At 34.1% G+C, this 16,001-nt stretch overlaps 1 protein-coding gene across 1 annotated transcript; it reads right to left on the reverse strand.

The window, feature by feature from the left end:
• Positions 1 to 1,152: 1,152 nt before the first annotated feature.
• On the reverse strand, positions 1,153 to 15,875 carry LOC127861550 (vacuolar protein sorting-associated protein 28 homolog). Its single transcript, XM_052400158.1, has 9 exons — positions 15,776 to 15,875; positions 11,253 to 11,281; positions 10,984 to 11,021; positions 8,526 to 8,615; positions 7,719 to 7,821; positions 7,042 to 7,143; positions 4,923 to 4,976; positions 4,170 to 4,261; positions 1,153 to 2,162 (listed from the first exon to the last, which is right to left on the reverse strand). The coding sequence occupies exons 1-9, from the start codon at positions 15,804 to 15,806 to the stop codon at positions 2,039 to 2,041; spliced, it is 663 nt and encodes a 220-aa protein (XP_052256118.1). The 5' UTR covers positions 15,807 to 15,875; the 3' UTR covers positions 1,153 to 2,038.
• Between the last annotated feature and the right edge of the window lie 126 nt (positions 15,876 to 16,001).

A 16,001-nucleotide genomic window follows, 5' to 3' on the forward strand; every position in this document is an offset into this window, starting at 1 on the left:
GATTTGAGCGTGATTCTGGGAAAACGGGGCTTAATGCATGTGTGCAAGGAATTGTCCCTATTAGATTCTTTAGTCAGCACAGGCTAATCTAGGATGACACTTTCCCCAAAGATTATATTTTTGTTTAGAGGCTCCTTCCACTAAATGGACAGTTCCAGAAAAGAAGAAAGTGCAAAACCATCATTCGATACTTATTATATCATTAATGAGAATATTTCTCAAATAATTCGTGCAGAAATCCTAAAGCAATAGTGTTTATTTCAGTCAAGAATATTACTTTGTTCTGCACTGATTCGTTTTTCATCCTTAATACAGGCTTACAGCGTATAGACCATTCAGAATGATTGAGTGCCAGAACTTGAATCATTAGAGCCATTTAGTTGTAATGTTCTATGTTTTGTCCAATAATTTTGGGATGTTTAGCCTGAAAGTGACAAAATTTTATCGTAAAATTTTATGTAATGTAACCATTAGATATTTTAATAACACATGTGCAAGATGACATTTTGAGTTTTTTTTATACATTTTCATTGGCTAAAGATACCTCGACTGACCAATGGCGTTTTTCTTTATTAGCATATTTTATTAAAGAGACTGTTTGGCATACATGTAATAACAATTTACCAAGTTTGTCTCAGATTTTCCGAAAAAGAATGTATGCATTATTTTCAAACAAGCTAAACATAAAAGAAATAGAAATTGGTAAAATTGTGTGTGTGACAATTTTTATCAAAATTGTGCATAATGCGCATATTATGAACACAGCATTCTAAATCTGCTGTTAACATTAAATACCTGATTGGTCTAGTTGTTGTTAGTTGGGTTTTGCTTCCAAAGGTCACAAGTTCAAGTCCAGTTCAGGGCAACATTTTTTCTTGTTTTATAAGTTGACTACTCCAAATATAACAGTTCAGTTATTAAAAACATTTAATGACATTTTTCAAAAATACATACACTCTAAAAAATTTGTCAAAATTGTGTAAGTGATTCAACAATTGGCTAACCAAAGGGTTGTTAATTAATAAAGTTACTGACCTCTTCAAATTAGTCATGTTACGAACTGACAACTTGTGTCAGATTCTATATACGATGTATAGACATTTGTAAATAGTTTAGTCTTAAACATCCTCTTCTTTCGATGGCAGACAGGAGTTCAAATTTTCACATTTTATTTACTTGATAAGTTACATAGTAAAATATTACAAGTCCCAAATCTGAGACAAACATCTGAACAGTGTATACATGTAGATAACTGTAAACCACCGGCTTTAAGCAAGTTAAAAAGAGTTCAATATAAAGTGGTAGAATCTACTTAATCTGTCTCATTTATTTGTGCAATGTGTTACAAATAAAAAGTTATGGCAATAAGTAACACATGTCTTTTAAAATCTGGTAAATTGCCTTGTTTATATTGAATGTACCACTTTCCAATCAATCTTAAATATACACTAAAATGTTCAAACAGTTCACTGAACCAAAATTATCACAATCCATGGAATTAACAAGGGTATCAATTAAGGAATTGATGTAAATTAATTAATACTGTTCATATTGTTAAACAAACAAAAACTTAATATCCAATGAAACATTTGAAAAAGTTAAATTATTATATCTATCACATTAGCATATCCGCATCACTTCAAATTCAGTTAAAACATAAAAGAAGCCTAAAGTAGCAACAAACTTTACTTTAATATAAACTCGCCCATCTGGAAAAAATGACAAAGTACCTTTGAAAAAGAAAACATCCAAAACAAATCTAAACTTAATTTCCAGAATCGCTGGTAGATACTGAAACTTCTAACAGTTTCAGTTCTTGCATATACTGACAATAAAATAAAGATTTGTTCCACAAACATTCATCAAGTAAGAAATAATATTTCACCTAAATAAAACCAAAAACCTTTTCCACTTGTACATATATGCCCGAATATTCAACACATTTGATCTGTTTATAAGTGGCACAAATTTGTCAATCCCTCTCCAAAACCGAAGAAGTCGCCTTGCTGATTTGACCTGTTAATGACACTGTTCTCTCTCATGAGTTGTCGTGCAAAACCTTGTTGAAAGCGTTGTACGAAGACTCGATATCAAACAGCATCTGTCTCACCTGACCCTCGTCCAGCTCTTCAGAGGCCGACATCGCACTCAACTTCTCCAGCCTGACAAGCAAAAAAATTGGTCGTTTACCCTTTCTCTCTAGCCAAGTGAAAATGGCCATATGCAACCAGCATATAGAAAAAGATAGACTGCAAACCGTATGCAGACAAACGGCAATTAGAGAAATGGCTCCCAGCATTTTTTGCATTCCCAGACAATGGGTACCTTGTAATTTTTGTCGACCAGGAAAATTGGCACACGATTTAATTGTCCACCCGGACAATAGGCACCAAATTTGTTGCATTGATTAGTCTTATCCGCCAATTGGTTTGGTAAAAGAGATGATGAATAAATCACCTCCTTTCAAAGAGTTATTTTTTCGCACCAAAGGCAAATCAAGTCATGAATGGCATAAAACATGTATATTTTATAGCCTTATATTAGGTGCAGATTGTCCTGGTTAACACATTTACAAAGTGCTGATTGTCCGGGTGCCGTTTGTCCTACAATCCAGGCAAATAACAAGCAGTCTGTTCAGGTTTTATGCTGTTTGCTGCTCATCAGTATCTTAAAGCCTTTAAAACTTGAATCTATCAAGAAAGGTTTTACATATTTAGTTTGATTTTGTAAAGGACTACAAACTGGTCAAAATGCGTATCTTAGTGGTTAAGGGCTAAACAATGGTGTTTTTTCTAATATGGTTACATGAATAGACTTTAAGGGACTTTTTATATAAAAGTTTAATTTTGTTAACCCTTTTTCGCTCAGATACACACATTGATATGTTTTAAGTCCCTCAGAAAACCAATTTAAGCACAACCTTTTATTCTCGATTCAAGTTTTACAGACTTTGTTTCCAACCCTGAGAAACTGATGAGCAGCAAACAGCAAAAAAAATGAATAGATTTAAATTGTTTGCAGGCTATTTTGGTTTTATGCTGATTGCATATAGCCATTTTCACTTTGGTTCTGAGCCGGAAAGAGTTAAATAATGGTCAGTTTCTTGATATGATTACCGATTGTATTTAACTTGACTTTGAGTGACTTTTAATTTAGGCTCACCTGAGCACAATGTTATGGAAATATTTAATTGAGTTATTAAATATCATTAGAAATACTGGTAGTTGTTCATGTTTCTGAATCCATGAACAGTATCATCATCACTATTACCAACACTATCATCATCATCATCATCATCATCATCATCATCATCATCATCATCATCATCATCACCACACAAACATGGTAGTCTGTATTAAAGCGTAATCCTTGTAATCATTGTCTAAAAGAAGCAACTTTGACCTGCGTTAACAAGCTGCTTTTTTATTTGATCTTAAGACCAAAGTTGACCCAGTTTTAACCTCTGCTCAGATGTAATTGGGACAAATGTTCTGACTAATTGCCATGAAGATTGGACAATTTATGTGGCCTCTAGATTTTTCACAATTTAAATGTTGACGACGCACAATTCATGACAAACAATGGACAACAGACAACCACAAGAGCTCATTATGAGCATGTTGTGCTCAGGATAGCTCAAACACATTTTAAATATTTTGTAAGCAAATGAAATTTTAATATTTAGCCTGAATAATTAATGCCTTATGACTTGATTGAAAATCACTCATTGCCATCTGTTTTTAATGTACTAGTATGATAATTTTTTGCAAATTTTCCTTTTTCCCATCAGTGAACGAATCCTCATCAGACCAACAATTTGAACTCGCTTATCTCATGGAATAGGAAGGTAACAGCTTTTATATGCTTTAAAGCATTATACTTAGTTGCTATACAATATGGCTTCTCCATAAAGATACCATGGAAACATATTTATAGAAAATAATTTTTCAGTCCATTGATAGGTCGTCAATTGACACATGATATAGTTCAATTTTTTATGCAGATTGTGCAATTATTAATACTCAGATGAAGGAAACTTATAGTTTTACTTATGCGTATCATAAAACAATTCAGCACTCGCAAATAAAACAGTTGAAATCAGTTTGCGCTGTAAGGTATAATATGTACTAACAATGGACAGAAGAGATGCACACAGTTTTACTCCTTACCAACTGCCCACTTTCTGCTTCCCTTCGAAGTCTGGAGGAAGAATACTCAATCTGCACAGTGCATCCATCAGATCTTTCAAATCTGGATGGATCTGTTGAAAAGAACATTCTAAATGTTTGTAATACAGACAGAAAAAAAAACAACAACAGAATATTCTACTTAAGTGGTAAAAGCTCAATGTCATGAAATATGTTCATACATGGCAAACACATGTTCAGATTTGAGAATTGCCAATATGAATATATTGAAATTCGGGACAAGAATCCTGAAATCTATATTTGATTAAGGAACCTATAGATCCAAATGGCTGAAGTTTTAAATGCACAAAATAGTAATTTACTTTGTCCTCACAAAAATCTTAGATGCATCTTTGATGATGTGGGAGAAAGCAATTTATTTATTTCGAAACAGGACTAAGTTTTCATTAGGAATATTTAATTAAGGTATTTAGCATAGCTTTGAAATATTAAATACATATAGCAAACAATTAAACTCCAGAAACTATACTAGGAGACCCACATAACTCTCCGCGTTAATGGAATTTTTGTTCAAAAAGTCTCTTCTAAACAAAAATCCTGTCTAAGCCAACAGTGTCATCCCTGATTAGCCTGTGCGGACAGCGCTTCAAGCACATCCCTGATTAGCCTGTGCGGACAGCGCTTCAAGCACCTGCATTAAGCACAGTTTTTCCAGAATGCAGTGCATTTTATTTTATTGCTTATTATCTTTCAACTGTGGTACTGTTCACTAACCTCATCCATAGCTTTCAATTCCAGTTTCAATCTGTCCAGCACAGTAATGAACAACTGAAAAGTAATGTTCACAATAATAATGCAAAACATGTTCATAAATGTTACATATTTCAGGAACACTCCATGTTCTTAGGCTAAAGCCCAATTCATAACATCTGTTTAAAAGAAAATAATAATGAGTGTTGAAATGAAATCCCAAAGAAAGTGCATTAATAACTTAATAAAAGGAAACAATACCATAGCTTATGAGCACTGTACTATTATTAATAAACTAGACAGCCATGTGCCCTTATTCGCTCACCTGAGACCAAAAGAAACTAGACTATTCTGAACAATTCTGAGCTGATTCATGACGATATTGGACCAAAAAAGTGACTTCAAGAGTATTTATATGTTATTTTAATTTGACCTAGTTACCTAGTTTTTGAGCTCACATCAGTTTCAATCTCAGCCAAGATTTGATTGGAAGATATGATCTGACAAAGTTTCATAAAGATTGGCCAATAAATGTGGCTATAATAGATAGTGTCAACAAGTTTTCACTATAGCAATATATGGAAAACAGCCGTCGGCAGTCATGTTTTTCAGTCAACCAGAAGAATTTTGTAAGTTCAACCAAGTAGTCATTACAAAAAGTGTTCTAACTAAGTTGCCTTGAGTTTTGCACTTAAAATGTGACTTCTATAGTGTTAAGAAGGTTTCACTTTAGCCATAAAAGGAAAAATGCCCGCCCCCTGATGGCCATGTTTTTCAACAGACCGGAACCATTTTCAAACTCATCTAAGATATCATTAAAACAAATGTTCTCATCAAGTTTCATAAAGATTGGACAATAAATGTGACTTCTACAGCGTTAAAAAGGTTTTACGATGGCGATATAAGGAAAACTGCCATGCCCCCTGGAAGCCATGTTTTTCCGACAGGAACAATTTTAAAACTTGTCCAAGTTATCGTTGGGACACGTATGTGTTCTGACCAAGTTTCATGAAGATTGGACAATAAATGTGGTTTCTAGAGTGCTTACAAGGTAAATGTTGACCGAGTACGACGGACGAAGTACAACAAACAAAAGCGATCACAAAAGCTCAGGTTTTGGCAATGTTTATTGAATACTACCAGGCCTTGAAGAATTTTTCCAGAGCCACTCTGTCAGAGCGAGTAGGTCTGACAATCCACTCACCCTTCACTTTAATCTACTCGTCCTGCTTTAAAAAAATATATCTATATTTTTGGTTATGATCAACCAGAACCTTCAACTTATGAAACATAGTGACACTAAACTGCAAACAAATTAACTACATTATCTGATGGATTTTATTTGCTTTCCTAACGTTTTCTGCACCTGTTTCCTTTTCTCAATACTTTCTGCTTCTCGTTTTGATGACCTTTCTTTCTGTTCCCTGTCTCTACCACCTTGCAGATATTTTAAAATAGAACCCTTTTCCGTGCTGAGTTTTAATATTTCAGACGAACTTTTACTGAAAGACACACTTGATTAATGGTAAATTTTGGCTAAGGCTTCTGATCACGAATTATTCTGTTTATTAATAATTATTTTCCTGTTTATTTTTAATTAAATATAAGAAGTATTATAATTAACCAGTTATGTATTATTTTTTTATTGATATTTACATTGAAATGAAATTGTATTCTTCACGGAATGACCAATATATTTAACTGTTTTTTCACTTTGAATCGATTAGCTAAGAGCACTGACACCTATGAAAAAAGGGCAGCCGATTATGAGAATTATTTTTACTGTGCTCGTGACGTCATTTTTTATTGTCAAAACGAAAGTGCAGTTTTTTTGTGTAATTAATCTACTTTTTGTTCGTTCAAAATATTGTTCGCAATTTGTATCGATGTGGCAGGAGTTCTATAACTAAATTTATATTTCTCAACTTGAAAAACAGAATTCGCCCGGTCGGTCGAGTATTTAACAAACTTTACTCGCCCGACCGTCAACTTCACTCGCATATGCGAGCGCTCGAGTGGATTCTTCAAGGCCTGACTACATGACCATTCTTAATCACATATTTCTAAGATTAGTAACTTTAGTCATTGTTTGAAATATTTTGTATTGATTACTGAACTAGAAAACTGTTTAACAACAACTTACAGCAACAATATCAGCTATGCACTTGCTGGTGTTCCCTTTATCATCTTTAATTGTGATTGGTCGATCCTCCTGTATTCGTGACAATGCCAGGGGGCAGTCAAGCTACAGGAAAACAATGTACGGTACCCGGTTAAAAACAGAGAGCATGTCTTTCTCTAATACCTTAGAATATACATGAAGCTTACCAGCTATACCAGTGTTCTGCTTTTATATATGTCTCGCACTGGAAAAAAACGCCTTAATGCATGTGCGTAAAATGTCGTCCAGGATTAACCTGTGCAGTGCCCCTATACTAGATTTTCCATAAAAGCAAAATGTGTCCTCCCTGATTAGCCTTTGGGGACTGCACAGTGTAATCAAGGAAAGCACTTTATGCTTCTACAATAAGCCCCATTTCTCCAGAAGGTGACTCTAATGTTGAGAATTATTGTAATATGATGTTAATGAAACCGACTATGATTGATATCTCAATAAGAATCCAATTACATCTGAAATGATTTTAATGTTTAAGTAGTTCACGTCAATTTTTGCCTATATATATATTAACAATTTCATTCTTCTTTATAAAATGACCTTAAAGCATGCTTTATTGATTCACATTAATTACTTGCAGTTAATTTATTAAACTCATACAAATCAGAAAGATTGTTTTGAAATACAATATTGAAGATACACACTCTGTATTTTTTCATGAACTCTTCCACATTTTTGAATTCTTTATCCACCTGTCTGTACGCAGCCTTGAACTGTACAAGCAGTTTGGAGCAAGCCCCCGTGTACCTGTTCAGAATAACCAAATCAGCGGTGTTAGAGGAAATCTGTTCTTAATGCATGTGCTTAAAATTTCATCCCAGTAGCCTGTGCATTCCACACAGGCTGGTAAGGGACGATACTTTTGCCTTTTATGGAATTTTTCTTATATAAAGAAAACAAATCCAGTCTATGCAAAAGTATCGTCCCAGATTAGCCCGTGCATCTAGGGACAACAGTTTACAGACATGCATTTAGTCCAGTGCATGAAAAGTTTTGAAAACATGGCTAAAATAACACAGAATATTCTTCAATTAAGTACTAATCTTACACTGACAAATCTTAATAAAAATACAACATTTGACAAACTTGAAACATCTATATGTCCGACAAAATGCCTGAGGAGGAATTTGATAAGTTCAAAATTAAAAGAAGCATAAGTGCATGAAAAATTGGCCACACGTAGAACAAGATTATAACCTCGTCAGATAATATGACTGGACAGGCCCATATGAGGTTTCACTCAGTCTGCTGGCATTTCAATAGTTCTGAATACAGCCACAAATGAACCTTCACTTTGGAGCATGATTTAAAACTAGTTGCCCTCGGCAAATAGTATATAATTTATAACAATTTTATATTAAGCATGCTTCACAAACAATTTTGTTAAACTGTTTATAAATTGAAATATATAGTGGTCTCAGAAACTGAAAGTATTTATTATAAGCACTTACTCTTTTGGGTGTATTGCATCTTTTATATAGGCTTTTTCCAACGACTGTAATGTGTTGATAACAGCATACAAATCTGCCAAGTTGTCATATCTAAAAGAATCATATGATAATGTATATAACACAATTATGGCAATGTAAAAATACTGTCGGTGTCCTTGTATACTAGTGTTCCAGATATTTTGTTTGGCAATTGCTCCAAATACTCTGGAATATTGTATTTGAAAATCAATGAAACTGTCTCTCCAATAATTTCTTAACTCAAATGTATCTAAGATACCAGGTATAAACAACATATGCAAACATGTGTTTCACAAATGCCTTTTTATTGTTACCTATACGAATATTAATATAACCTACAACTAGAAATGGCGCGGCAGGGGCTGACGCGTATCCCCACGCCGCATGTTTGACCCAGGGACGCCACAGGGTTGGTAATGGGGCCATGCATAGTTGAGATTGACCGTATTGTCATAAGAGAAGTTCAGTATCAATTAGAAGTGAATCGGTGTAGAAATGAAGAAATTATAGTAAAAGACAATTTTGTGTGGGTGTGGCCTATTATGGGCGGGCACCCCAGGGTTGGTAATGGGGCCATACATAGTTGAGATTGACCATATTGCCATAAGAGATGTTCAGTATCAATTTGAAGTAAATCTGTGTAGAAATGAAGAAATTATAGTAAATGGCAAATTTGGGTGGGCGTGGCCTATGTGGGCGGGGCGCCCCAGGGTTGGTAATTGCGCCATGCATAGATGAGATTGACCATATTGTCATAAAAGAGGTTCAGTATCAATTTGAAGTGAATCAGTGTAAAAATGAAGAAATAATTGAAAAAGGCAATTTTGGGTGGGTGTGGCCTATGTGGGCGTGGCCTATGTGGGCCGGGTGCCCTAAGGTTGGTAATGGGGCCATGCATAGCTGAGATTGACCGTATTGTCATAAGAGAGGTTCAGTATTAATTTGGAGTTAATCGGTGTAGAAATGAAGAAATTATAGTGAAAGGCAATTTTGGGTGGGCGTGGCCAATGTGGCCGGGGCGCCCTAGGGTTGGTAACGGGGCCATGCATAGTTGAGATTGACCGTATTGTCATAAGCGAGGCTCAGTATCAATTTGAAGTAAATTGGTGCAGAAATGAAGAAGATAATGTAAAATAACATAAAAAATGAGTGAAAATCTCTGACCTGGCCCTGCCCCCCCTAACTTTTGACCCAGGGGTCAGATCAAAATTCTGTCACTGTCACCGTCGCACATATGCTCATAGCTACCATGAATGTAGGTTTCAAGGTTCTAGTGCTAATAGTGTAGGAGCAGCAGGTGGCCAGGACGGACAGACGCACATCACAACAATAATTAGAATCAACAAGAGATGTATTTGTCAGAAACACAATGCCCCCTACTGCGCCGCTTTGAAATAAAATTTCTATTTATCACTTGGCAGGTATAGAAATCATCTCCCTTTAAAGCTTATTACTGCCTTTGGATTTCTTCCAATCCAACCAGGTGGGGGGGGGGGGGGGTCTGTGACCAAGTCAGACATCACTGACAACCAAGGCCTGTGGTTTATCAAAGAGATCATAGCCAGAGTTCATCATGTATTTATGGACATAAGTCCACAGGTATGTAATGAACCCTACCATTCACAAATTAGTAAAGGAAAGAAATGATAATTATATCATTAAAAAAAAAAAAAACTTTGACAAATCAATCATTTCAGTTATAAATAATCGAAATAAAAAATCTGTACAGTAACTGTGAAAAGAAGTTATTCTTGGTAAGGAAATATATAATCTGAGATTTATAAATATATAAATTACTGCCCTTGAAAATAATTGTCTCTAACAAATCTCTATTTTAAGTAGCAAATAATAAAAAGACACTACCGTGACTGTAGATTCACCACTCAAAATGTGCAGCTCCATGAGATATACATGCATGCGAAATATCAAGTTGCTATGTTCAATATTTAATAATTATCTCCCTTTAAAGCTTATTACTTCCCTTGGATTTGTATTCTTGACCTTAGACCTTGAAGGATGACCTTGACCTTTTACCAGGATGTGTTTGTCAGAAACACAATGCCGCCTACTGTGCCGCTTTGATTTATTTAACAAAAATATATAATATGGCAGGTGAGATAATTATGTCCATTTAAAGCTTATTACTTCCCTTGGATTTATTTTTTCGACCCCGTGACCTAGTTTTTGACCTGGCATAACCCATATTCGAACTTGACCTAGATATTGTCTAGATACAACTTCTGACCAAGTTTTGTAAAGATTGGATGAAGGTATTTGAATTAGAGAGCGGACACGAAAAGTGTGACAGACAGACTGACAGTGCGAAAACTATATACCCCCTTTTCTTCGAAAGGGGGCATAAAAATAGTGGATTAAAGATTTAGCATTAAGATGGCATGTACAACAAAAAAATCCATTTTATTTGTTATGACTCACATACTTTTCTCTTTCTCTTGCATTTTTGTACAACTTGACTTCCTGCAAATAGCAAGTGGTTTCATTAAAATTTATTTAAAAGAGAAAGACACAATGTTTATGCATTTAAATATTATATTTAAATATTTCGAGAACCAATTTTCTGCATCAAATTCACATTATACAATAAAACTTATTATTATCTTTTCTTTAATAAACAAACATGAGCGGAAGCGACATGCACTGGTTTTATAAATATTATGTAATGAAACTTGCTTTAATAAAACAATTTACCTCATATAACTCTGGTCTGTTAGCTTGGCCTACAAAATAAAAATATATATCATAATCATGTCAATGTTAATGATTTTTCATGCATAAATTATATACCAATTACTATGTGACCAGAGCTGCAGATATTTTTTTCATCCGAGGGGTATTTCACTCATGAAATTTTTAATGGATGAGTAAAAATCAAAATCCGATAATTTTAAGGAGTATTTAGGTTCAAACTTCAAAGGATCAGAATTAATAATAAATTGTACATGCAGTGTTAACTCGCTACAACAAGCAGTTTTGTACACAATAAAGCAATATTACTTTTGTTTTATTAAACAGTTTTTCTGGGTTTTATTGCTCTTGGCTTATATAGTGAGATAAGAGATGAACTGATTATATGCTTGAAGTTGAGCAATTCTGGTTTGATCAAATGTGTTGTCAAATGTTTTCACCATAAGCCTATATCGATTCTTAACAATGCAGCAGGTAGCCCGTTGTGTCAACATCGGCCTTTATCGTGGGCCAAAATGAAATGATACCGTTCTGACTGAGGAGTAAAATAGGTCGGAAACCACATTCTATACTAAGCATGGTTCATAAAGATTGAACTAAAATGTTACTAAAAGAGAGTTCACAATGTTTCACTATAGCAAAAAAAAGAAATCTGCTATTTTAATTTTTTTTTTTTTAAATCCCAATTTTACCAAACTCCTTTTCCCAAAATGGCTAGAATACCCTCTGAACTGGATAGGAACTACATTTGATCACTGAGCGTATATTGACATGAGTTGAAACGAGAATTTGACCCTTACTGTAGTCAATTCAAATTTATGCAGAACCTAATCATCCGATTGTATAGGTTTATACGTTATCTTGTTGCTTATTAATTCCTCTTTCAAAAAATATAACTTAGTATATTTCAATTGTTATTAATGGATGTATAGAGAATTAAACACGAGAAATATACATTTTATGATTTACCCACGCGCGTAACCAGTAGCTATCGATTAGCGTACATCGAAGCGCCCAGGTTATACATTTTGACGTACCCACTAATGTCTTTTTTTTATAATTTTACTTTTATTTCTCGGTCGATTTTGACAAATTATTTTTCATTAGAAAGTCTACATTTCGTAGTTTTCAGATATATATATATATATGAAGTTTTACTTCTAATTTGGGCAGCCCGGCGAGTTATAACTTTAACTTTTGCAAATATCATACCGTTTTAGTATCTATATTTACTGTAATATGGTCGTACTTTATACAGATTTGTAACATTTATATTAGGAGTTCAGTTTTTAAAACTACATCTTGCTTAGAAGAATAGAATTCTGTATACAATAGAAAAAATGGATATAAAAATGAAAGTAAATAAGCAATGACTTTGTACGAAAGTAGCTCGCGTCATAACGCTCCAAACTGATGCTACCGTCTAGGCAATTATGCTTTTGTTTAGATACCGACCATTAAATTTCCGTTGCCAGGATTATTATATTTTTTATCGAATATATTGTTCACGAAACATATCAATAAATCTTACTATTAATGAAGCTTAATAAATTAACGATTTCAGCTCTTGTTTATAACACTGAAAGGGTGATAATTGTATATGAGACCTCGTCTATAGCGGACCCTCTTGATATTTTCGGCTTTGTACACTTCAAATAAAATGGGTGTGAAAAGTATTTGTTTGTTGTTTATTATCAAAGAGGTTATTATGTATAATGATATGAAAGGTGATGTACCTTAAATTATCAATTAATTAAACTTATTTAGAGATTCTTGAAAATCAGGTTGGTGTTACACAGATTATTTCGTATTTTGACATCAGTGCATCATGTCCAACTATTCAAAATCAGATTTTTTTCACTGGGATGATGACGACTTAGATTTAGACGAATTGTAAGGTGTGTAGCAGTGATGATTCTGAGAATGTTAAACTGTGTAAGAAAGTAAACGTGACAAAAGTAATCGAATCAGTGGGTGTCTACCAGTGTACAGAGTGCCCAAAAACTTACAGGTCAATGTCTCGTTTTCAGGGTCATATCATGTTCAAGCACTGATACGAAAGAGTGAATGGTAAATATTTCATTTTTTTCATCATGCTTATTTCATCGATTGCATCTGAATCGGAGGGCATTAGTGCTAGTGGTAAAGAGTAACTGATCTTGTTCAGTTTGACAAAGGTAGATTGTTTTTACTCCATTACATGTTTGTTATAATCATTCTTGATTTTAGTTGTCTTTCACTTGGAATTAAAACAAAAATAGAGAGGTCATTGTTTGAAGCTTTAACACCTTGATTAAGCCTCATCAGGGGTGTGAGTGCTTGATTGTAAAACCCATTAATGGCACGCTCCCAACCAGCTCTTGTTTATAACACAGACACGGTGTTAATCTTATTATGAGACAGCGTATATAGCGGACCCTCTTGATATTTTTAGGCTTTGCATACTTCAAATAAAATGGGTGTCAAAACATTCATCGTTTGTTGTTTATTTTCAAAGAGGTTATTATGTATAATTATATGAAAGGTTATTTACCTTAAATTATCAATTAATTAAAATTATTTAAATATTCTTGAAAATCCCGGCCGAAAAATATCAAGAGGGTCCGCTATATACGCTGTCTCGTAATAAAATTAACACCCTGTCTGTGTTATAAACAAGAGCTGAAATCGTTAATTCATTAAGCTTCATTAATAATTAGCTTTATTGATATGTTTCGTGAACAAAATAGTTCAATATATTCCATAAACCAGGGTTTTTTTTAGAAAAAGGGGAAGTCGCTGGACGCTCGGTTAAAGGGGAAAATCGAGCGCGAAAGAGACATATTTGGGGAAAAAATAAAAACTGTTCATTTCAATGTCTATAACTCACCTACAGACTTCAGGTTTTTTTTAGAAAAAGAGGCATGTCTCTGACCTTTTTGATCTTAAACACATGAACAAGTATGATATTAAAGTCAAAGTCCTAAAAAAGTTGCAGGTGTAGATCTAATAATGGGAAATGTTTTCAACTGGGGCCGGGGAACGATGTCAATACTATGATTTCAATTTCATGATGAATGGGTTGACGATCTAGATCTGCTACAGTATTGGCAGGGAAAGGTGCGGCAGCTGCCGATTGTCTACTTTTACTTTCACAATAATCCGACAGTATTAATCGATGTTGATTACATGTACCTCCGAATCCTGCTGGGTTTCAACGGTTTTTGATGATTCATTCTTAAAAAATGCGTAAACGCAATAAATTTTTTCCGAGTCCGAACGTTTTATTTTGTTCGTGTATGAACACCAATTGAGAGACTTTTTTTCTGTTTTAACGTTTTTATCTTGGCTTTCACATAACCCGGATGAAAACTCGACTGGTTTCCGGTAATTAATTGACGAAACACCCTTCTCGCGCAAGACCGGAATCCAGTAAAATAGTCACATGATTAATACGATTAGTTGCTAGGTTTCCATGACGTAATTTAAGAGCTATATATAGAATCACTGGGATTCCCAGATTTGAGTGTTCGTCGGAAGAGAGAGAGAGCGTGATCGTTGTACATGGTACAAATTGGATAAGTGTCGACTTCCCAAACGAAAAAAAAACATTTCCTTGAGGGTAAAATATTATATTTTGGTGAAAAAAATTATATTTTTGGAGGGGAAATGGTATTTTTAGGGGAAAAATTCTGGTAGGGGAAGACGCCGAATATCGGCGTCACTTTCTTAGTAAAAAAAACCCCTGCATAAACAAATATAATTATCATGACAAAGGAAATTAAATGGCCGGTATCTAAACAAAAGCATAATCGCCAAGATCGTAGCATCAGTTCCCTGCGTTAGGACCGCACGATACTTTTGTACAAAGTCATTCCTTACTTAATTTCATTTTTAAAACCATTTTTTTTCTATCGTATACAGAATTCTATTCTCCTGAGCAAGATGTAATTTTTAAAACTGGACTCCAAATATAATCGCTACAAATCGGTATAAAGTACGAACATGTCAACCGTAAATCTAGACTCTAAAACGGTGTTATTTGCAAAAGTTAAAGTTATAACTAGCCGGGCTGCCCAAATCAGAAGAAAAACTTAATATATATTTACATATCTGAAAACTATGTAACGTAGGCTTTCTAGAGATATATAATTTGTCAAAATCGGTCGACAAATGAAAGCATAATTTTAAAAAAAGACGTGAGTGGGTACATCAAAATGTATAACCTGGGCGCTTCGATGTACGCTAATCGATAGCTACTGGTTACGTAACAAAGTATCGACAAGCTATTTGCCGATAAGGTCCCGTTTCATATCCGTCTCATCTAGAGTCTGTGATTTGATGGTACATTCAAAACACATAATAAACTCCATTAAATGTTGAAATAGTTTCAACTTTTTGTTGAGACAGTGTTCATTTTGGGTTCGAACAGTATTAGGGACGAAACAATAATAACAGTAAAGATTATAATCGTCTTAAGATAAGTCAATGCAAAGTAAATAATTGTACACAATTTTATTTCTCAAATTAAATTTAAAGTTAATTGCCTGCGTTGGATGGTGGAACTTGTGCGAACATTTGCGTTTCCTGATTTAATGTCAACACACAATGAGTAATATATGAGTAGTGTCTATATTGCAAATATATAAACGAAAATATTTAGATCGAGGCAACTACAAAATATTTGCGGTTCAAAAGTATTTACTGTTTAAGTAATATTTATTATTATATATTTTATTTAAATTGAATACCTAATTATCGCTTGGTATAAAA

This window comes from Dreissena polymorpha, chromosome 16 (genome assembly GCF_020536995.1).
Source record: "Dreissena polymorpha isolate Duluth1 chromosome 16, UMN_Dpol_1.0, whole genome shotgun sequence".
Classification (NCBI taxonomy): Eukaryota; Metazoa; Mollusca; class Bivalvia; order Myida; family Dreissenidae; genus Dreissena; species Dreissena polymorpha.